Genomic DNA, 23,011 nt, shown 5'->3' on the forward strand with positions numbered 1-23,011 from the left:
ACACTTATATATATATATATATATATATATATATATATTAACGTGCTAGTAACTGCGATTGCTAACGGTAGCGTTAGTAATAGTTACTAATTACACTATTAATGTTGTAACCCCTACTGCTATATTTAGAGCCAAATAACTTATATTTCATATGTTACAAAGCTCGTTCTTTCGACGTTTTTATACTTTTTGAGAGCTTAAGGGCTGTATGGGCCGCAGAGAGGTCACGACCTCAATATACATGTTGTGGGCCGTGTAATCCATACCTGGTATACTTCTACGGTGTCGAAACATGTATATGTTATCCTACAAGAAAGAAAGATGGCAAAGGAGAACTCGACGTGGTGTGGACGATCCACAAGGTGACGTGCAGGGACCACGTGAGTGCGCCACTTGTGCCGCGGTTCATTTCGTTTTGCATTCCACGGTCGCTGAACACGTGTGACATATGCTTGTGACACACAGATATGTTTGGGACATTCTGCGCGGCTGCATAGCCATTATCAGGTGATGCGACTGCAGATAGTATAAGTGGGCGCATTCAGACGACAGGGATATATACGGCGCGCATAGTGGACGGCTATACTGCCACCGCAGTCCCACCAGCCGCAACACGATCTTTGAACTCGGTAAGTGCAGTTTCGTGATTGAACAGTGGCCCACTTCTATCAATGTCGGGCACTTGAAATACCTGTTGTAGATACATTATTACGAACATGCGCCCTGCGAAAGGAAAAGCTTTAACATTTTCTAGATTTATCGATGTTATGGGATGGTTTAACCCGTATCTTGATAGCAGCTCACGAGCGCTTTGTGAGCGCGATTTATTCTGTTTTGTGTGCTCGGTAGCACACGGGAGTCAATCGGGGTGGCGTGGGAGTAGAGTACCAGGCGATTAACGTTCGTTCAGTGCGATACCCCTGACCCCGAAATTATGTCCGAGAGCGTCATAACATTTCAAAAGTCCACGGCCTTATTGGAAAAATGACGAGAGTGTTCAGCGTGTGCCTAAATGCCAATCACGTTTTCTTTCCTAAACCACCTGCACGGTCGCTGTTTGGGCGCGCACTTTTCTATCAAAGAGGCCCGCCCTCCTACCCGCCGTGGTTGCTCAGTGGCTATGGTGTTAGGCTGCTGAGCACGAGGTCGCGGGATCGAATCCCGGCCACGGCGGCCGCATTTCGATGGGGACGTAATGCGAAAACACCCGTGTACTTAGATTTAGGTGCACGTTAAAGAACCCCAGGTGGTCGAAATTTCCGGAGTCCTCCACTATGGCGTGCCTCATAATCAGGAAGTGGTTTTGGCGCGTGAAACCCCATAATTTAATTTTTTTTTAAAGGCCCGCCCTCCCGCGTGGTGAATGTTCGCGGGCTTGTCTACCCTTAGCAACAATTGAAATGCGCTTGAATTACTATTTTCAAAGCATGGAAGGAATATTTACGACGGCTTTCACATGCTGACGTCGGACGAAGCGTACCAAGTATTTTGAAAGAATTTAGCGCTAACCCTTTGCAGGGTGTCATGAACTCCTAATTTTGCACGGTGTCTTGTTATTGCCACTGCTTTAAGTGCGCCCTTGCGTAGCTACCGACTCGCGCACCATTGGCAGTGCTCGTAAATATGTTTCACAAAATTAGTCGCTGCGAATGATAATGGAAAGCCCGATATTAGAGTACTTATAATGGCGAAGATTAGCGTAATGAATATGTTGTGCATTTGAACACAATTTATTTCTTTTGGAACATTTTTCCTCGTATTGCATATTTTTCGCTGTTTTATCACTCAGAACGAAAACCAAGTAATATGGTAGAATATAGTGCCTGTATGTGCTCATTAGCGTTAATGTTTTCAGTGTGCTTCGATATGACATTTGCAAAGACTGAACTCTTAATTTAAACATTGAATGGTCGCAGCAGCTATATCAACTCTACTCCTAGGGCATGACAGGTATAGTTCAGTGTACCTGTATGCTCTGCGGTAGTGCTGACATCCTTGCTGCTCTGTTTTTGCAGACTTCATGTCTTGAGTCTGCAGACACAACCAAGTATATTGGAAGCATCAATATAGAGGCGTATAATCAGGATAAGAACACATAGAAAACAAATATTTATACACATTGTGCTATCAAATACACTCAACGTATAATTTAAGGACAGCTACAATAATGCAATAGTTTACTATACGTAATCGATAATCTACATCTGCGTGTCAATTGTTGCAGATGTAATTTACATGCTGTACCAATAGCTTTCATAACTGTACTATACATATGTATGTACCCGCCCTGGTGGCTTAGCGGCTATGGCGTTTTACTGCTAAGCACGAGGTCGCGGGATCGAATCCCGGCTACAGCGGCCGCATTTCGATGAGGGCGAAATGAAAGTACGCCCGTGTCCCGTGAATTGCGGGCGCGTTAAAAATCCCCAGGTATGGTATGGTATGGTATGGTGAAACTTTAAAGAAGTCCTGCAGATCGTGAGTCTTCACGAAGCGGGTCGCTCCCACGTGGGAACCGGAAGGCCGAGCCTTTCGGCCGCATCGTGGGCCTGCTGGACAGCCCAGAGTTGGTCAGCCAGAAGAGGGCTGCGGAGAACCGCCTCCCATCTGGCCGAGCTGTTAGCGATGATAGAGCGTGACCGGGCACACCGCCAGAGCATATGGTCTAATGTGGCTATATCTCCACAATCGTGGCAGGTGGTCAAAATTAATCCGGAGTCCCCCACTACGGCATGCCTCTTAATCATATCGTGGTTTTGGCACATAAAGCCCATATTTCGATTCAATACACCTGCATGTAATTAGCTGTAAAATACCCATTGCAGGACCTTAAGCTCTAGAGTAACAGAAACAGCAGCTTTACCTAAGACGAAAAGCTGTAATGTTTCCTTGATAGGGACAGTGCAGGAAGCACCACAAGTAAGCAGCCCTTAAGAGGAAATAATATTGAAAAAAAAAAACGTTTTCTTATTAACACTAGTACGATTTTGTGACAGATCACCTAACAGCAGATCATCTACGTATGTACGCATCTACAGCTTCTACAAAAATTCACATTTATTCGCATTGCTAGCCATATTTTTGCACTTTCTTTGTTTTCGATCAAGTGTGGTCAGAAATTTGGCATGTCCAGTTTATCTCATTTTTTTTCACATTGTCAAAAATCAAAAGATCGTATTTTGCTTATTCATCATATTTACACAACATCTTTATGCGTTTAACTTCACCTACAAATTTTGTATAACACTGCAGTGCTCAACCGCTGCGGACAGTCAATGTGTAATCCAACTTATACGTGTTATCTGTGGTGATATACGTGCTTGACGAAGCTACCATGCATGTTTGTAAAATTCGCCATAACGCTATAAAGGAAATCGTACATTATCGGCTCATAAGTTGTCTGAGCGTAGGAGCTCTACACAAATTATGCCTCGCGGTGCACATTGAAACAGATTCGTGCATGGCAAAATGAACCAACAGCGTTAAGAAGCGAACGACAAGAAGAGTAAATAACTAACATGGTTTATAAACTAGCAGGGTGCTGTACTGTTTCTTTGTGACCATTCGTACCGTCTAATAAATGTCACCTCTTGTTATAATCAGCTTTTAAAAAAACTGAAGTGCAAGTTCATTTTGCAATATAAAACAGATATATTTTCTAAATGATCTTGGATAGATTGTGTTTATCTTATTGCAACAAGTCGCCTAAGGAGTAAGTGGCATACAAGCTACCTTGAGCGGTATCTCACCACAATCTTTTGTTGCAGGAGGTAATAAAGAGCTAATATATTGTTGTGCGGACGGATTCGACGCATGTTGCCCATAAAGAGGCAAAACGCCAAGCCATGATATAATAAAACATGCATGCCAAAATTCGTGTAAAGAAAATTGAATATATTGTGACACAGCCACGGCCGTGACACGGCACTCTCGAAGTTCATTATACCACAGTGAATTACAGTTCTTCGGCTTGTGTTTCATATCGATGTTTCACTTTATCATGACTTAGCTCGTTGCTGCTTAGTAAAATCTATGCTAACTCGTTCTGCCTGTGCATACGAAAAGATAATACTTTTCAAATGAATCTGCGTGTTACGATTCAGCTTGTCATGTACATGTCAGCTTGGCGCAGACATGTAACTTGTTTTTTTTTTTTTTTATGTGACCACACTGTGTTGCTCCGGGGTTGTGGGAATTAAGATTCTATGCGTTTACTGCGTAAGTTTCTAGGGCTTCTGTGGTAGAGGTTGTGTTCGAATCCTGCCTTCGGACAATTTTAATAAGGTTTATTTAATAACTTATAACGCAGTATACTTCCTTAAAAATGATGGCATTGCAAAGCCACCAAGCCATTAAAAAGCCAGAAGGATGAAGCTTAGGCAAATCCTTGTCCTACCCATCATTCCCATGCTGACTGAACTGTCCTGCTTGCAGATCCCGTTGACACTAGGGCCACCGTTCCATCTACAGTAACTGTATGAAGCTGTATGCCTGCAGAACGGGAGCATTAAAATCTACCGCGCGCTCTGACGTGACGATCACGTGTTAGGCCGACACGTTTGGCTTCCATCATGTTGCGCGATGCTCTCTCCTAATTCTGCCCTTCCCCCTTGCTTGTTTAAACCACTGTTAGTCATTGCGAGTCCACACATTCCTTTGAAACACTGTCTTCTTTGGATATCTGGGAATATGCCTACCGTAATCGCTCAAAAAAGAGAGAGAGAGAGAAAAAAAACGTAATGATTCACAGTTGTTACCTGGCGCTGGTAAAAGACAGTACTTTTCAAAGGTTTGTCAAGATCTTACTTTTATTTTAATGCTCGGCAACGAAGCGACGGTATTATAACCTCCAAAAAGGTTTCTTTTGATTGCGTTGGTGTCAGTCTAGGAAAAAGAAGGAAAGGTAGAAATAATTTCAAGGATAACCAACGATAATAACATTATTTCTCAGACCCTAGCCTATAGGACTTGCTTCATCTGTCGCCAGCTTTATTTTCAACTTCAGATTTTCGCACGATCGTATCAAAAGGGCGAACTCGAGCTAATTAAAATCGCTAATTTTTGCTGTGCGCCGGTAGTTTTTCCTTCATTATTTCGCTTTTTTGACGAGGAGCTGCTAGAATATAGAAAGACCAGACTTAAATTTCGCTGCTGCTTCTGCGGCTGCAGCAACATATTAAGGCTTCTAGCTGGCAGACCAAATTCTTTCCTTGGCAAGTCACTGAATAGCAAGGCTTTCATCTTGAGCTGAAATAGGAGGCCGTGTCTTCCAAGATGGAGGATAATTTGCTTTTTTTTTTAGAGATACCGATGAGTGCCACGCATGCCACTTTGCCGGCTAATTAAGAACTCAACAGCCGGAGTTACCTGTCAGTCAATCAGGAATAGAACATCATTTTAGTATTTCTTAAAGTGAAAGATTGCAGTTTTTTTTGTCTTCAAGCATACGGCACGCAATTGATCCTGTCTGAAGCTTTGCGTCTTAAATTTCTTCAGACCGTGAAATCAAGAAATTACACGTGTCATTCTAAAGGCGACGGGAAGAAAGTAATTAGCAGAAATAGAGGCTATAAAAAAGAATGCATGAAAACAGCTAGCAACGCGCGCTGACTTTGGCGATTTCTTTTCATCACACAGCCGTGATGAAAGTCGTCGTACTTGTTTGTGAAAGCCGAACCACGGATAATTGAACACTGGACCTAATTAGATTGCAAAAAAATAATCCGACCATGAAAGGAAAGATAGGCCTTGTAGAAAGATGAGCTATAATTGTTCGAAGAAGCGAATTGCCTTTGCAATCACTTGCGGTGCAAGCTTACCGGCTACGCTGTGCGCTTCTCTCTGCCGGAAACCGAAAACTAAAATTTGCTGATGGTATTATGAGACGACAGTTCTAGCTGTATCATTAGTACCGTTGCGAAATAAGGGTGGCAGTGTTGAACGTGGGAGACGCGTAGAATGAACTAAAGGCAAGCGTGGAAGTAGGGAAAAAATACAGGGCCACAAACGTACCGAACGGTGTGCTGTTCAAACATAGAAGGGCGAAGAACCAGCTGGCATAGCTTTAAGAGTTTTTGAGTAATAAAGTAATGAAAAATTCATTCAACCGGCTGTAGCACGGAGCTACAAAGGAAGCTCAGTCGGGTTTCTCAGAAAGCAAGTTGACGACATATTGTAAGCCGAAGGCACGCTCACAAAGAAGACACACGTCAGTGGAGCTGTGACGTGTATGTGTGTTTTCGCGCAACAATATGTCGTTAAGTAAACGCCAACCAGCCCTACAACAAGTCCTCCTTTAGAAAGAAAGCTTCACAGTTGAAGGAAATATTTGTCCTGGCCCTTTGAAGCTTCGTGCTACGGTCGAGTGCAGGACAATTTATCCTTTCACGAATCTTCTTCCACCTCGCGGGCTTCCACATAACTAATTTGCCAACGTTCCTTAGCGTGCACCGTACACGAGTGTTTTTGCATTCAGCCGCAATCGAAAAGCAGCTGCCGTGGGCAGGAATAGAATGCGTGACTTTGTGCTCTGCTTCTGAACGCTACAACCACCATGCCATCACGGCAGGTAATAATTAACGAAAGGCTAACATACCGAATCACAGCTGGATGTGGTGGCCAGTGGAATTCCCGCGGACGTGTACAACGATGCATGTACGCCCATTTTTCACAAGAAATTGACGCTGCTCAGTTGAATCAGTTTCAAAATACAGCGGCCACACGTTTTCTGCTATACACGCAGAGTATTCTGTCACCGTTAAAATTCAACAGAAAGAAAATTCAGCACGCGTGATATTATTATTGTCTAGGTCGTATTATTTTATTACGACAGCAATTATATGGACACTCCAGGCGCATTTCTCGTCGCCGTGAGGTTCCGTATGAGTGAAAGCTGTGAGTGTGAGCCGGTGAATGCGGTTCGATCTCGCGTGCGCGAGCGAAGATCGCGACCCGGATGCATGCCCTCTGCTGTGGCGCGCGAGGCTGGCGAGGCAGGGGGGTGAGGCGAAGGAGGAGGGCCGTTCTCCGGCGGCGGCTAAGGAGCCTCGATGTCCTCCTTGCCCGCCGCTCCGTACAGAGTGGACACAACCGCGACGTCTTTGTCGGACGCCGTAGGGACACGTTGCCGGTGCTCGTGCGTCTTGAAAGCGATCTGTGACGTGGCCAACGTGCGCGCCGCGCGGGCCTTATCTTCAAAGTGTACTGCGATGTTTGCAGAGTGCGGGTAGTGCCGGTCATAGAGTTTCCTACAAAAATTACTAGAGGGAACTCTGGCGCTGCAGTCGTTGTCCTACCATGGGAATGATGGGAAGTACGTGGATTTGTCTGATCTTCGTGCTTGTGGATTCAAACGTTCTTGTGACTTTGTATATTACGCTATATAAATCTTATCGCCGTATATTTCAGCGCAATCTATATTCTTCGAAGTGCAGAAGACGCCGGGAACGCGTACAATTGCTATGAATTGCAACGATTGAGCTTGTCCAGGTGGCCAAATCGAAACGCACCAAGCGTCTCAAGGCACTGGCATGCCCGCGATAAATTCATAAGGGCGTTTCATTTGCTTGTCGATACATGCGTTCGTGGCTTAATGGTTTCAATATCAGGCTTCTGTGCTAGAGTCCCTGTGTTCGAATCCTCCCGCCGGGCAATTTTAATTATGTTTATTTAATTATTTGTTGCGCAATATCCTGTTGAAAATGACGAGTTTACAAAGTCACAAAGTCGGTTTTGAAGCCAAAAGGACGAAGTTTAGGCAAATCCATGTACTTCCCATAATTCCCTTGCTAGGACAACCGCTCCCATTGCAGCTCCCGTAGACACTAGCGCCAGAGTTCCCTCTAGTAATTCTTGTAGGAAACTCTATGTGCCGGTAGCTTCGTATGCGCTCTGCTTTCGGCGTTTCGCTCGCGTTGAAGTGACAGATGCACGGAGGTCAATTGGCTCGCCGCTGCTGCCGCGATTCTAACTCCAGTGTTTTCACAGCGAGCTTCCGCGCTCATCGAGCGAGATGTGTTCATGTTCGCCTGTGCGCGCGTGGCACCGTGCTAGCTAATTTTGTTAAAACACATTGACGGGCTTGTGGATATGAATCCATGATAGAATGTGTGAGCGCGACTGAACAAGGACGTAGAAAGAAGCAGAACAACAAGACAGCGCTGTCTCCGTGTGTCTGTTTCTTTCTACGTCTTCGTTGAGCCACGCTTACATGTTCTATCATTGTTAATTTAGTTAGTAAGCGAATGTTTGCAAGTTTATACGACCGATAAAACGACTATCCTTACTTCGTACAGCTATCTACTAATGTGCTATCGCAATCGGTGTTTCGCCTTTCGGGCGAAACTGCGATTTCTTTTTTAAGCGACGAGAACGAAAACGTTTCTTTCCTTCTTTTGGACCTTGCTGCGGAGAGACATCGCATGCGTGAAATCCGTTGTCATGCGTGTCCGAGACGGGACGGGCGCATCTCTTCCTCGTGGTGACGTCATCGGGAAGCTACGTCCCGTCAACAGCCTTCGAGAGCTATGGACGTGGCGGCGTAGTCGGCGCTATACACGGGAAACTGTCCGCACTCGTGCGACACAGTGATGCCGGGTCTTGCGTGCCAGCTCTGCGGGACCGGCTGTGCATGGTGAGGCGCCGTAGACTCCTTGTCAGCTGGTCCGTCGTGGAACCTCGCCTTGACGACGGGATCTGGCGGCGAGTTGCCCACCAGCTCGGGGTCGCAGACAAATTTGTACACGTACCGTTCACCTGCGGTATCGAAAGACGTATTGCATATTCCTCATCCTGGCCGGCATATTGGCCCAGTCCATCGCTAAGCCGTGTGGCTTAGCAATGGACTGGAACGTTGTAATAGCTAAGCTACGCGGACGCGCAACGAAGACACAAATGCTGCGTTTTCACGTATGTCATTTCTGTGTCCGCGTCGCTTAAGCGCTATGATTTCAGTGCCAGACCAACAAGGCAAAAATGTGTTCCCCTTAGCTATAGACCTCATCTACTTGGCACCGTCACAGAGATAGATGCCTATTCTTACCTACTGCTACCGATGTGTCGCCAATCAATTCCGGCATGCTTATAGTGTTTATATTAAGTATTATCCCATGTAAAAACATTTTAGGTTGTGCACGAACTTTCCAAATATATACTTCTCTCTTTTTTTTGCGTGCTTGAACGCCAGCCGTCCTTAGAGTTTCTATTCGGGGCACAGAAACACGCTGCACTCACCGGCCACCTTTTGCATGATGCCCTTCTCGTAGTAGTACCTCAGCGAGCGACTCAGTTTATCGTAGTTCATGGCAGGTCGGTTCTTCTGGACACCCCACCGGCGAGCGACCTGTCGTCAAGAATAACAGCAGCGACCAAACAACATTGTTGAAACTCCTCCAGTACAGCTGTACTAGCATCTGATTATACAAGGAGGCTTTTCTTTAGGGGAGGGGGAGTACTATACAGAACATTCAAAAATTGATTGTGGCAGACAACACAATTCTAGTCCTTGAAGTGAATAGCTCGAAGGTTCGAAGAGGCGGACTATAAAAAAAAGCCCCATTGCCAACTCTCCGTTGTGAGCATGGAAATCATCGTCATCATAACCATTACGCGGACACACTTCTTGGCTGATGGCCCGTTGTGGGTATGTGCCATTGTATGGCAATCATAATCATCAGCACTCGGCAATCATCTCAAAGGGCTAGTTGGCGTCGGCACGAGAGCAGTGTACTTGCGGTTGTGGCCTAATTGTTAGAGCATCGGCATGCTGCGCTGGTGGACCCAGATTCGAATCTCGCCTCCAGGACGCGCTTTGTGCGCCCTTTTGGAGGTGTATGCGAATCCACTCGACGAGAACCCCACCAGCCACCGACACACCGACCGACCGACCTAGGCAGAAACATGGCACGGTAGGCTAAGAAAGCTTCGTTTTAAAATTTGGGTTTGTTGATTGATTGTTGTTCAGTAGAAAGGAAAAGAAAAGCTAAAGTCGGGGTATTTGGCCGTCCCGACAAGATCAGTTTGGAAGACATTTTAATTCGCATTTAGAACACGCTTATTTCATTTCACTTTATTTTCAAAAAAAAAAAAATCTTTTTCTCACTACCCGATTCATGGTCGATCCCCCCGACTGGGTTGTGCCATTTCACTGAGAAAAAAGAACAAGTTCGGGACCTTTATTTAAAGGTTGGAAGTGTCCCGCTCAATTCGGAACGATTGGCTTCCCGAATTACGCGTCTCTGGAGGCATGCTAACCTTCCATGTGCTGGCCGCGCATTCGCCATCGATAGCAGGACGAAAATGACGTCGCGAATTCGCCTTGAGTGCCCTGATGCTATCGCAATAAAACGACACTTTAGGGTCAATGAACGTTTATTAGGCATGACCTGCCGCCAAAGTCCAGATAAGCTGCAGGGTTGGTTGAGGACAGCCTCCGAAAAAACAACGCGTCAATCCCTGGCGACACGCTAGTTCGGTTGCTCGACCTGCCTGCCGGGGTCGCAGCGAGTCGAAGATGTCGCCCTGATCGTCGATTTCAGAACCTCGCGTGCCGGCGAACGTAACGCGCCGAAGCGCCCCCTTGCGGCTCTCCGGAGCCCCCAAAGTTTCACGTCTCGGCTACTCCGCAGCGTCTACAAGAGCGAGGCACCACGGCCGGCTGTGGTACGCTTTGCAAGAATTCTCCAACGTGCAGCCCCGTTCGTCGATGGAGGATGCGTACGCGCCTCGTTGGACAGGGCAGCTTGCTGGACTGTGCGCAGACCGTGGCGTGGAGAGTAGCAGGCAGACGGGAATCTCGCAGCCGACGCATATGCTGGAGGCGTCGCTGACCGCCGGCCCTCCATGTTGGCCATTGTCCAGCGTGTCGCGTCCCGATAGCGTCTCATGGGCTTGGCATGTCGATGCTGCGGTTGCCACCGACGCTGTCGTTTTTGGCGGTGCCTGTCTCGGCCCATGGTGGCGGTTGCAATCTTGCGATGCCTTGTCTACCACGCGCCCTTGTGTTGTCGGTGCTTTCCTTGGCTTCTTGCGGCGATGCTGTGGTCGCAGGTCACCTCGGTGCGTTCACACGTGGTGTTCGACGGACATGGTAGAGATTGCGAAGCTCTTTGGAACGCTGACGAGACCGAATACCTCGCGAGGCACGAGCCGTTCTTCGTCTTTTGTTTTGTTCGCGGATGCACGTGGCTGGCTCCCGTGAGCTGCTTTGGCAGGAAGTAGACAAAGTAAAGTGTTGAGCGGACAGTGCACAAACGCGACCTTACCCCGCCAAAGTAATAGACAAAAAAAAAGACATTGTTCTTAACTATCGCGCAAAAGTGGCATTAGCTATAGGGCTTGCCGGTTGACAAGTACGTAATACTGTCAAGGTATTTCGCCCAGGCTTTTTCGTCTTCCACCTTTATAGCTGTCACGTGTACTCTGTTGGACACAGTCTCAAAGTATGAATACGGAGCAAGGCCTTCGTTCTTCCCGTCGTGAATACCACTAATGTCTCAGGGTCGTCAGATTAAGTGCTTAAGAATGACTGATCGAAGTGGACAAGAAAGTCGCAGAAGATTGAATAAAGTTGAAAAAAAAATATTGCTTATTGGCCCTTTGAAGAAGGAGATGCTGGTTGAAACATAGAATATATTTACGGTTAATAAAATTGAGAATAATTTTTTACCTAATAGTTCGGCGTTGACAACTCGTACCTCGCATTGCACTTGCGTAAAATTGACATAACTGTTGCGATGCTGTGCTGCTGCCGCCTTGGTTCACAGATACCGAGAAAAGCTGGTGCAATTTCCCAGCTGGTGCAAATTCACTGCGGGAATGCAACTTGGCACTCTCATCGCGTGCCACCGTGACTCGTGAATGTGACATGACCTGGCAGCGTATCTTAAGTTGGAAGGGGCGGGTGCAGGTGGAGAGGAGAGCTTTCGGCTACGGTCGGTCAACTTTACGGGCAAAGTGGGTGCCGAACGTGGCACTGAAGTCTGTTTTTTAGCTCATAGCGGTACCTTTTTTATTGCTACCGCATTCTAATACACTCTCAGAAGAATACACTTGCCGCCGAATGCACATCTACGGAAATGGCGCGCATAACTAGCAAATGAAAAAAGAAACAAGAATAGAAGCTATATGAAATAATTTTGCCCGAGCAGGAAGGTAATTCGTTATCTCACTCCGTTCAAGTGGTAATACTTATACCGGGTGTATTAACGAACACTTTCAATTCTTTTAATTTTCTCTGGCGGATGGCACAATTCTAGTCCATGAGCTGGTCTACTTGAAGAGGCGAACATCACGTGCACAAAGAATTGAAATGCATAACCAACTAATTAACACAAAATCCATAATTAAGCTTTTTAACTAAATAAATTATGGCACATTTTGCAATTTACAAGTTCTAGCCGCAAGGCGGGTCCACTTGCAACCAATTCTCAGGATGACACCAGTTTCGAGGTATTATTTCCGGAACATTGCGGAGAAATGCATTGGCGTTCCAGTTAGCTTCGTGCTTCAATGCATAAAACGACGTTTTGTTGAGAAAGTAAGCGGAACAGTGCATCTTTACCACAAGTATGACGGTGCATATCTTGCAAATGGTGTCGACCACACAATTCTTTTCAAGTGGGTATGCCTTGCCGTCTCACCCGCTAGAATTTGTAAATCGCAATATGTGGTATAATCACTCATAATCGCAAAGCCTTCAGCGAAATTAAAAAAAGACAGGGACGTGCCAGAGACACAGGACAGGACACATCCCTGTCTTTTTTGAATTACGCTAAAGGCTTTGCCATTATGAGTAAACTGTACCAACTAGCCCAAGAATCACCCTTGTGGTATAAGGTAATTAGTTAAAAACATTATTAGTGAATTTTCGTTAATTCGTTGATTATGCACTTCATTTTTTATTTGCAAGTAACGTCCGCCTCTCCGAGTAGACTAGTTCATGGATTAGATTTGTGCTATCTGCCACAGGCAATCTTTTTTTTAAATTATTAGTGTTCGCTGAAATATCCTTTTTGTAGTTTGCATTGACGCCATCATGGCCGCCACCTTGGGGTACTAGCACGTCGAGGGACTGTATAAACAAGAAATGTGAGAGCACGGCAGCACCAGAAAAAAAAGCGATAATAAAACAAACAATGTACGCTTGATAACATGGTGCAATGACGCCATCATGGCCGTCAAGTTTGGGTACTACCACGGTGAGATTATAGCTGCGTCCGTGACGTCATTTGGAAAACTATCCATCGGAAAGAGTGATTCACATAGCGCTTACGCACCTGTCGACCAATGATATGATTATTATAGCTTCAATAATCAGCCGCATCACTTCACCCTTGCGCACTATTCCTGTGTAGTCAGAGCGGCTCGCCTCCACAATCTCGACCTGCCCTTTCTCTGCTTCTTGCACTCTATACACTGTGCACCTTTAACCTCTAATTGAGCAGTTTTTCATGTCTTTGCCTTACGTCCTCCCTTCGTCCATGTCTATGGCGCTGCTTTACCATTCTTATGGCGCCAAGCCAACGAGCTTAAGCGTGCATACTGGTCACTATGGGAAATTCTGTTAAGACGAAGATTTACCTTGGCACAAATTCTGATTTTTCTGTTCAATTACATCTAAAACCAAGAAAAAAAAGATGCTCTCTCTAGACAACCGCTGAACCGCATTGAACGAAGTTTGGTGCAGTTAAGAGAGACAGATGAATTCTACCGACTGCAGCATGCGGAAATTCGATTTAGGGCTTAGAAGCTTTTAAAGAAATTGTTGACGAAAGCTTAAAAAAATTTTGAGGCATAATGTTTAGAAATGCACAACTCTGTACACCAAAAACAGATATCGCAATTAAGTAAACGGTCATATTTGGACTTCGAATGGTCTAACAAATGCATTTCACAGTGGGCAAATGTTGTGCGTGAGCTTACATAAAATCATTACAATGTCTACAAGCGTTAGGCGAAAGTCTTAATAGAAAGTTTGTGGCAGAACCCATCTGACGATGACTGTCGACGGTGATGCGTGAGCATTGAATCAATATGGTGGCACAACGTATTGCCATCGTCGAAACGAGGTATGTATGAGGCGTTTACTGCAGCGGGTCTCCTCTTTCGAGTTTCCCTAAGAGGATGAGCAAAACGAGAACAAGGTGAAAGCAGTAGCCAGCGTTTCGACAAGTGGACTTCTCTTCTTCATGACCTTGAAGAAGACAAGTCCACTTGTCGAAACGTTGGCTCCTGCGTTCACCTTGTTCTCGTTTTGCTCATCGTCTTGAATTTCCATCTCCCGACTTCCCTCCGTTTTCCCTGCATTTCCCTAAGAACACTCGGCGCCACCTAGCGCCGCCACCTCGAAGCCTGGGCGCTGCCTCCGAAATGCATGGCGCCTGAGAAACGCGTAACGCAGCAACCGTGTTCCTCTTTCGCGTTTCTTTCTGAACACGTTGCGCCATCTAGTGACACTGCCACGAAGTCCGCGCGGGGCCTCCGAGGCGAGAAGCGGGTCGCTCCAGTCCCTGCGAACGCTGAGAATTGTTCCCTCATTTTCCGCACACAACGAGGCACGTACTCATTTACCCAAGTGGGCGAGACGTTTGTTGAAGAATGGCACGTGCCTAGTGCGTTTGTCGCGTTGCCTGCCAATGCGTCGGGATGCTGTCCTTGAGGAACCCTTGTGACGTTGGTTCGATTCCGCTCAACATCGGAGGAATTCAAGGGACCTTATTCGTCACTGCAGAGCGGCACGTTCCCAGTGGCCCGTACCAAGTGACCCAAGTTCACATCAAAGATGTTCATTGAACACCAGCACAGATCGAAGGACACATAGCCAGTGGTCCAAGACGGCGTCAAAGATTTTCTTCGGGCTGCGGTGCTTACCCAATGCCACGTCTACAGAGGTCCACGTCGGCGTGAAAGAGGTTCGTTGAAGAGCGGCACGTACCAACACATTGGCACATACTCAGTGACCCAAGTTGATCCGATGGTTGATATCGAAATCTGTTGCATCAGCACACATTCTTAAGAACTTTGGTCAACGCACACACATTTTGCGGCATAAGTAAGCACTTTAGACACAGCCGCACAAACAGCAGCAAAACTGAGCAGAGAGAAGAGCAGAGACTGACAGGTATCACATTGTCTTTAGATCGCATTGACTTTTTCAGTAACCGCGCTGTTGCCAATTTTGCCTGTTTCAGGAACTCTACCACAAGAAGTGGTGCAAGTAACATCGCCACTTTTTCCCCACGCATTTTTGCAATTTCGCGCACCCTATCATACAACACCTCTAAAGCTTTTTCCCAAACAGAATTTCTTTCTGTCAAGAAATGATGCTGCGTTGGTAAAGTCGTAAAACTAGCCGAAATACGTAAACTTACGAAAAAATCGGGAAAGATGTAGGTATATGAATATATAAATTTTAACCGCTTTAGATGTGTCGATAGATACAGTTTACAGAATTGTGATGTCGTTTTTCATTGCTGACGAATGTAGTGGTAACTGATAGCTGAGCTTCCTAAAAGCATGCACTTCTCTAAGTTTTTCTAGAAGATACTGCCTGCCGAAATCAGAAATCTGCTTACTACAGTCATTAGATTTTACCTTTTATGCTCTAAATGCAACAAACCTCGTCCATCTAGGTGCAGAGGGGGACGAGCAAAATGACTTCTCTTTTCCCAAGTGTTCCTATTGTAAAACTTCCTCTTAAAGGGACACTAGAAAGACGTACTAAGTTAGTTTAGTTAGATAAAGTATCGTTTCAAACCTTTCTTTTTGTTGATTTCGGGGTATTAGCTTGATTACTAGAGGAAAAGAAGTAAGCTCAAAGTTCCATTTTTAAAATTTGCTCATGAAATAGCAGCGTCAGTCACCAGACCATCAGGGAGAGGTACGTCATATATTTCAAAGTATTATTTCATATGTTCGCCCTTTTAGCCAACTAAAGTTATTGAAACTAGGATAGGTTCAGTCTTTTGGTCACTTAGAATTCGATTCACAGCGAACTGCGGTGGGAACTTAAAGGCGGTACTACTAGTAATTGGTTGTTTGTTTAAATCAATAGTTAGATAAATAAAGGAAGAAGAAGGCCAGGAAAATTGCTACTGACACCTACAGTGGTCAGAAGCGGACGGGCGAGGGAGGGAAGGTAGTAAAAGCACGGGGAGAGAGGATAGAGTAAATTAGAACTGTTAACCCATGTATATACAACATAACTAGGTAAACTATTCATCGTTCGCTTGTGGAGGGACTGTCGCCGCCCTTATTTCATTTTTTCCTTACCAAGCCTCTTATGGGAAGTAGAGTGGCTTTTTTCATAATGTTACGCGAGCGAAGAAATCGCTATACTGAAGGCCACTGTCAAGATACGTTTGCAAGGACAAATGCAGCGCTGATCAATGTAGCCGACTGCTCGAGCAAAAGGGCCAGTTCCTCGTCGTCGTCGCCGGGTCGACCATGCTCATCAATAGACGCACGTAAAATGCACGTATCGATGTTGTAGAATGGTAGTTTACTAATACGGCTCAAATTATTTTTAAAGCGTTAACTTTCCTAGCTGGCGATCACTCGAGCGTCAGAGAGCAGCGTAGTAGTTTAAACGAGAACGCTATGGAACATCCTCTGCACTATACTGTCATGAAGGTTGCAGGACATTCAGACACCCCAAGCGAAGCCGGGCGCGAGAACGCCTATAGCCCGCACCGCCAGGTAACGTTTAAACATTCGTGTTATATTTATTGCGATAACAATTATGTCGACACCCGAGCAGTATTCTTGCCGTCGCCGTTGCCGTGATGTTTAGTATATATTTATGCATATGTGTGCTGAACGTTTGTTTATGCCGTATATGCAAAGTAGACGCTATACTGTTCAACCACCAAGGTTGCTAAGACTAATGTTACGTTCACAGCTAAATTATCCCTCAGAGCTTGTATTCACAAAATGCTCTTACACTAGAATTGTTGATGAAGTCGAGGGCCTGACGAAATCTCGTCTGGTTGGGAAGAATCATGGCGAAAGCCATTAAAGAATCGTTCGTAACAGCAAATTCCTGCCAGTGCACTGATTCTGGACATATCATTAACGAAAGGTACCAGCCGGTGGCATAAAAGCACGCACGAACTGAAATTTTTGTGAATTTGGCCCCATATTCTTTTTCTGAATAACACAGCGCAAACAACAGTCATGAAGCATTTCATTCACAGCGCATGCCTTTCATACTAAGTCTTCCCGGACTATTAAATAGTGCGAAACGGTGTTAGCGTTCACAATCTGACAGTGATGTAATTTCGCTCTCGTCGCTGTTCACGGGCATGCGCAGTGGCGCCTGGGCGATGCCATTACAGATCCTACACGCGTGTTAAGACTTTATTTAAAGTTGCCGGAAACGTCAGCGCACCCACGTATAGCTACAACACCGTCCAAGTAGTCGAAGTGCAGCGCTAAACCTTGCTACCGCATTCAGGCGAAACTGCAAATTGTTTTCAAGCGATGGTTTTCAACCTCAATATGACATTACATCCCTCAGGTTTCTATAAGTAGAACTTTTTCATTTACCTGACTGTGAAAGTGCTAGTTTAACGAATCTGAAGAAATCGTAAAAAATTTCATCCTTAGTCCTTTACGTAGTGGTTGCCCTTAATTTTAGTTGGATATTTTGCTGTAATTACCAGACCAACCAGAGCAAGCGCGAAGGCTTTTCAAGGTAGCGTATGTTTACAGAGCTCTGGAATGTTTGGCTCCATTCACAGCACTGGCTCGCGGCACGCGCAACAAGGTCTCCATGTCCCGTTCTTTTTGCGTCTTTATTATCCTTTTAATGGCTGTTTGCCTGAAATGGGACGGCACTGTGCGAAAAATTACGGCCGCTCAATCCGAGTCCATTCTGATCGAGCGGCCCTGAAAGTTGCAGTCGTGGAGGTTCGACCAATTTACCACGCAATGGTCTGTGAGTGTGCTTAACGAGGTTCCCGTACCTCCTCGGGATCGGTGAGCTTGAACTCGAGTCCCCGACCAGTCCAAGCGATGCACGGCGCATTTCCCGGGTTCCTTAGTAGCGCCGCGAGAAATTGCCACAGCTGGAGCGAGCCCCGACCAGCGGACGAGCAACTCATCGCCTGGTGGTGGTGCTCCTCGGCGAAGCTGACTGGTCCGACGGCAGCCGTCAGCGCCTGGGGCTGCGTCAGAGGTTCGGCCAGGGCGCTGGGGCACGCCGGGGACACGGGAGGCGAAGGAGGCGGCTCGAACTTCACCGGTGACTGGTGGCCTGCGAGGCGGTGGCCGTTGATGTTTGTAGCCTTGCGAATTGTAATTGATCCATGCACTTTGAACTTTGCCTACGCAATACCCATACATAACCTGCCCCTTGTTTCCACGAAGTATAACCAATGCGACTCCTTTAGTTCATCGAGGACACCGTGGGCGCCTCGTAGCCCCCTTAAATATATATAGTAAGAAATAGGGGTTTATTAAATATTTGTAAAGCTGGTAATTTATCCAGAAATGTGATGGTATTGCCACACATTACGCTTAACGTGATGGCAGTTCTCGCTGAACGAGAACTCGATTTGACGTATACAGTTCTCTCGGAACATTAGGGAACCGCGTATAATGGTCTCAAAACGCTTTAGAGTACTTGATGAAGGTTTCCTTTTCTTTTTTTAAAACAAAGTCTGCAGTTGACTCACGCGCATTTAACATCGCATTTGCGTTATCTGTGCGGTTCCCTGGCGTGCAAGAAACAACGCAAGAGTAACTCTAGTACTGTTCACACCGCATTTACTATCAGTCAATGACAATCACTGACAACCCATATAACAGCGAAATGCGCTGGAAATTCACGCGCGCGGGCCCCCTCATCATAAACGAAAAGAAACGCAAAGAATTGATAAAAGATGCTTTATCTCTTTCTATAAGGCTGTCTGTTAACGTTCGAAATGGCATCAGGAAGTTCTACATGTTTGGCGGTGATCGAAGGCAGGCTAAGAAGTTTATTAGTCTCTCACTGATGTCACACGCTTCACCAATCGGGCTGGTCGACGTGCGCTGATATAGCGCTCATATTGATTAAAGGCTGACATCCGCACCTTGATCCGCACTTTAATTATGCTGATAGTTAGTCACTCTGATAAATTGAGAAAATATGTGGCTTAGACAGCGAATGGGTGAAGACTGTTTTCTTTACCAAGCAACGTTCACGGCTACAGAAGGCATACCGATTCTGAAACATTAAGTCAGTTTTCTGGCAGACGCCTATGCATAAATGTTGGTGAAAGCTCGGAGCTATCGAACAGGCATCGTCAGACTATCGGCCTATGGTGTATATATATATATATATATATATATAGGACTATTGAAAGACGAATAATGGTATACGAGTGATCATATGCCTATGGACACATTAGTTTCTTAGAGTTGACGTGGAATTGACCGCGAAATGCGAAGTTTATCTTACAGCCATTGTAGCCCAATATATGAGCGTGCTGCTAACGTGGGCTACCTTGAAAAATAATTTGCGCTTGCTCTAGTTAGTTTGCACATTTCGTCTACATATCTATCTATAATTAAAGAAAAGTAACATAAAAATATGACGTTGAAAATTTTCAAAGTTCCTTTATAGTCTTTCGGGCTAACATCGCCGAACGCAAGGTAAATATGTAACTGAAACTGTGCATTGGAATGTTTGCTACTAATGAATACCGAACGGAGGCGTAGTGACGCCGAGGTTGGCACTCAATTTTCGTCGAGGCAAAATTGCGGCAGCTATGACGCACTCGTTGAAATCTGCCATAAGCGGGACTTTTTTGAAGTGTTTCAGCCAAATTCTGTGCAAACTTATCGACATGTGATGCTTATTTTATTCCCAACTTTATGCTGACCCACGGGCGCTACAACGTGGTGGGCTCGACGAGAAGGTTTCGCCGTTGCTGTGCTCAATACGAACGCTCTATGGGAGTGCGTGCGCGAGGCCGCCTAGGGCAGGAAGCTATGCGTGTGTTTTTGTTTTTAAATGCGTAAGCACTTATATGCCTACCAAAAGAGGAAACCCGTCCGTCCCGTAAGACGGATCTCTATAAATAAATTATAGTACGAAACAAGACAAATTCGTAGGGAAACCGTTGGCAGTGGTGGTTTCCGAACCTACTGCCTCACGCTCAGAAGCAGAGTGTCTCAAACCACTAGGTTAAGCACCCACTTTTTTTCTTTCTTGCATGTAATTAAACAACCACTTTTATTTTCTTTAATACGTGGGAGCAGGAACTTCAGTCAAACAAGAAAAACAAAGTGCTAGATAAATTTAAGGTGACTGAAAACACATCCAAAAGTCAGGCAGCACGTGCAAGCGTCCAATAAAGGCATCCAGTCCGGCACTGTTTCCCGTGCAGCGCACACACTGTGAATGTAGGCAGCAGCTTCCCGAAAAAACGACCCAGTACTTCGAGGTGGTTCAGCGTGCCTGTCAAACATTATACTGCGCGAAAGGCTATGTAGGCCAAGCATCATGAACATGTCATATGGTGGGTCACAGGGATCTTTAAAGTGTATGAAACGAATTGTGTATGGTACGATATCTAAATCTTTTTAATGTGTTTTTTGGAGAATGTCCCAGAAGAAGACGGCATCCCTACAGTCTACAAAACAGTGGGCAATCGTTTCACTACGTGGACAAAAACGGCAGTTTGTCGACCATGGCCCGAAACTGCCCCTTTTTTCTAACCAGGTCATGACAGGAAGAGTTGCTGAATGTAACTTGAAGAAAAAAAATTTTGATCCTTGGAGAAATGATAATTCGATGGACACACTTAAGTGCATCTAGGTAATAACATTACAAATAAGACGCATGGTAATGGGGAATAGGAAACAACGTGTCTATGTACGCAGCAGAGATTTATTTGCAGGAGGCAGCGAAAATATAATCCATACTAAAGCGAGCCTTTAGAAAGGGAAAGCCTTCAACAGCCTCCTTCAAGAAGCTCCAAAGAGCCGTTGGTGCATCTCTGACAAATGACGACACAACTATTTGTCGAACGTAATTGATTAATCGTAGTTGTGACATCTCTCTTAGAAATGGACCGTTCGCATCACGAAAGAAAGATAAGCAGGAGACAAGCTGCCTAGCAAAAAAGGTGAACTAGGAAATACCCCCACTCTCAAGAGGAAAAAAAACAAGGTTATCAGAAGGTTATCACGCCGCATGGTTTCAACACGTGAGCTCCATACATAGGTAGCAAACATACGATGAAAAGACATACATAAGTTGAACTGATAGGAACACATTGCAAGCTTCAGCTCGGCTAAATAGGGGCAGCTGCCGCCCCCCTGCAAGTTGTTAACTTAACGTTGTACTTCTCCAACTTCCGCTGATCAGTGAAGATTACTGTTGCGGTATTGAGAGAAGGGTACACCTAAGTACTTGAAGTCTTGCCTCCAGTGAATACCTGCGAAGTCAATTGGCATCGTACACTATCTACCTCGGGGCATCGGTAAGACAAGGTTGTCTCTTGTCCCCTCTGTTATTCACTTTGTACTTGGAACCGCTTTGCACCCGAATTCTAAAGGGTCATACATTACACGGGTTCAAATTATTATCCAATGAGGTCCGGGGACTTGCTTATGCATATCACATAGCCATATTCTGTATTGACAAGGAAGGTGTAGAGAATGGCCTTGCCATAGCGCAAGAGTTTTGCCCAGCATCTGGTGCAGCAGTAAGCTTTGAGAAGAGTTCAGGGTTTTGGATCGGTCTACGTTATTAAAACACCCACGCTTGCAGAAGGTGAATATATCTGAACTAAATGAATGTGCTGCACCAGCGGTACAAAACAAATGTCAAAAAAGAAGAGTTTCTATGAAGGCTTTGTTGAAATATTTGGTGATGGTGGAGCAAAAACCATCTCTAGGCTCACATGTAGAGCCGACTTGGAGCATTGTACACATAAGTCAAATTCCCATTTTGCGAAAATTTAATGCCAAATGTGCCACATCCCCGATGCGTTTCAGTGGTCGCGGGACGTGCCTTCAGTTGGGGCGTTCCTTCACCGACCGAAATGCCACGGATCTCTGAGGGATCATGAGCTTCGCATCGCGCAACACAGACAGATCAGCAGTTAATGAGTTAATGAGGATGATAGGCAGTAATGAGGGTTTATATAGGTCTCGTCAAGGTTGATTGTGGTTCGACGCGGATGGATAAAGTGTTAAAGAGCGATAAGGGCTTATAATGGTCAGAGCAGTTTTGATAAGGTTGATATAAGGACCGATAAAAGTTCTTCCGGGGTACCACGGATAGTTACACCTATCAAAGACTAATCTGGCGACGCCAAGTTGACTGTCGGATCAAGTCCGATATGGTTGAAAAGGACATATAAGGGATGATATCGATTGAAAGGAATAATATTGGCACCAACCGATAAGGGTTGATAAGGATAGGATCGAGTCCGATAAGGGTGATAACAACCGATAAGGGTTGATAAGGGTCGGATCTAGTCCGGTAAGTTTATAACAACCCGAGAAAGGTCGTCGATAAGTGTTTATGCTGTTCGGATCAAGTTTCATAGCATTGATAATGACAATGGGCTGCGTGGAGATGGCGCAAGTGGCACAATGCTCACGCTTACTTAGACAACTCCCAGAGAAGTTTATGCGTGCTTTTTGTTTTCTGATGGCAATTACACGGATGCTAAAGGAGCATTCGCGCTGTCTCTAATGGCGCCGCCGTCGCCGTGTTGTCCTGCTATTGGCGGCGCATGCGCCATCCGCGCGTGTGTGATTTGAGCGGTGTTTCTCAAACTTTTCCAGTGTGTGACCCCTTTTAGTAGTGCCAAACCTTCCATGACCCCTGGTCATCTCCCCCCTCCCCACTTTTATAAGCTTCTAAAAAAATTAGTATTTCTTCAATGACAAAAGTGCATTCCCATTTCAATTCGTTGAAAAGACGTTAATCACAGCAGAGAGAGCTACTAAAAAATACTTGTTAATGTTTCTTTAACAAGGATTGATTGGATCATGTGTTTTAAAGAGAAAG

General features: G+C 45.5%; 1 protein-coding gene and 1 long non-coding RNA gene across 2 annotated transcripts in view; one reads left to right on the top strand and one right to left on the bottom strand.

Moving 5' to 3' along the window:
• The first annotated feature begins 344 nt into the window (after window positions 1-344).
• Window positions 345-23,011, top strand: part of LOC140218602 (uncharacterized) — a 78,798-nt gene continuing 56,131 nt past the window's right edge. Inside the window, exon 1 of the long non-coding RNA XR_011894806.1 lies at window positions 345-629. This is a non-coding gene — a long non-coding RNA (uncharacterized lncRNA). The remainder of the gene's footprint in view (window positions 630-23,011) is intronic.
• LOC126531245 (uncharacterized) overlaps window positions 8,507-23,011 on the bottom strand; it is a 48,743-nt gene continuing 34,238 nt past the window's right edge. The window contains exons 5-7 of the mRNA XM_050178695.2: window positions 17,964-18,253; window positions 9,232-9,340; window positions 8,507-8,754 (exon numbers count right to left, since the gene is read on the bottom strand). Coding sequence (XP_050034652.2) covers window positions 8,507-8,754; window positions 9,232-9,340; window positions 17,964-18,253 — 647 coding nt within the window. The remainder of the gene's footprint in view (window positions 8,755-9,231; window positions 9,341-17,963; window positions 18,254-23,011) is intronic.

Source organism: Dermacentor andersoni, chromosome 5 (genome assembly GCF_023375885.2).
Source record: "Dermacentor andersoni chromosome 5, qqDerAnde1_hic_scaffold, whole genome shotgun sequence".
NCBI classification, from domain to species: Eukaryota; Metazoa; Arthropoda; class Arachnida; order Ixodida; family Ixodidae; genus Dermacentor; species Dermacentor andersoni.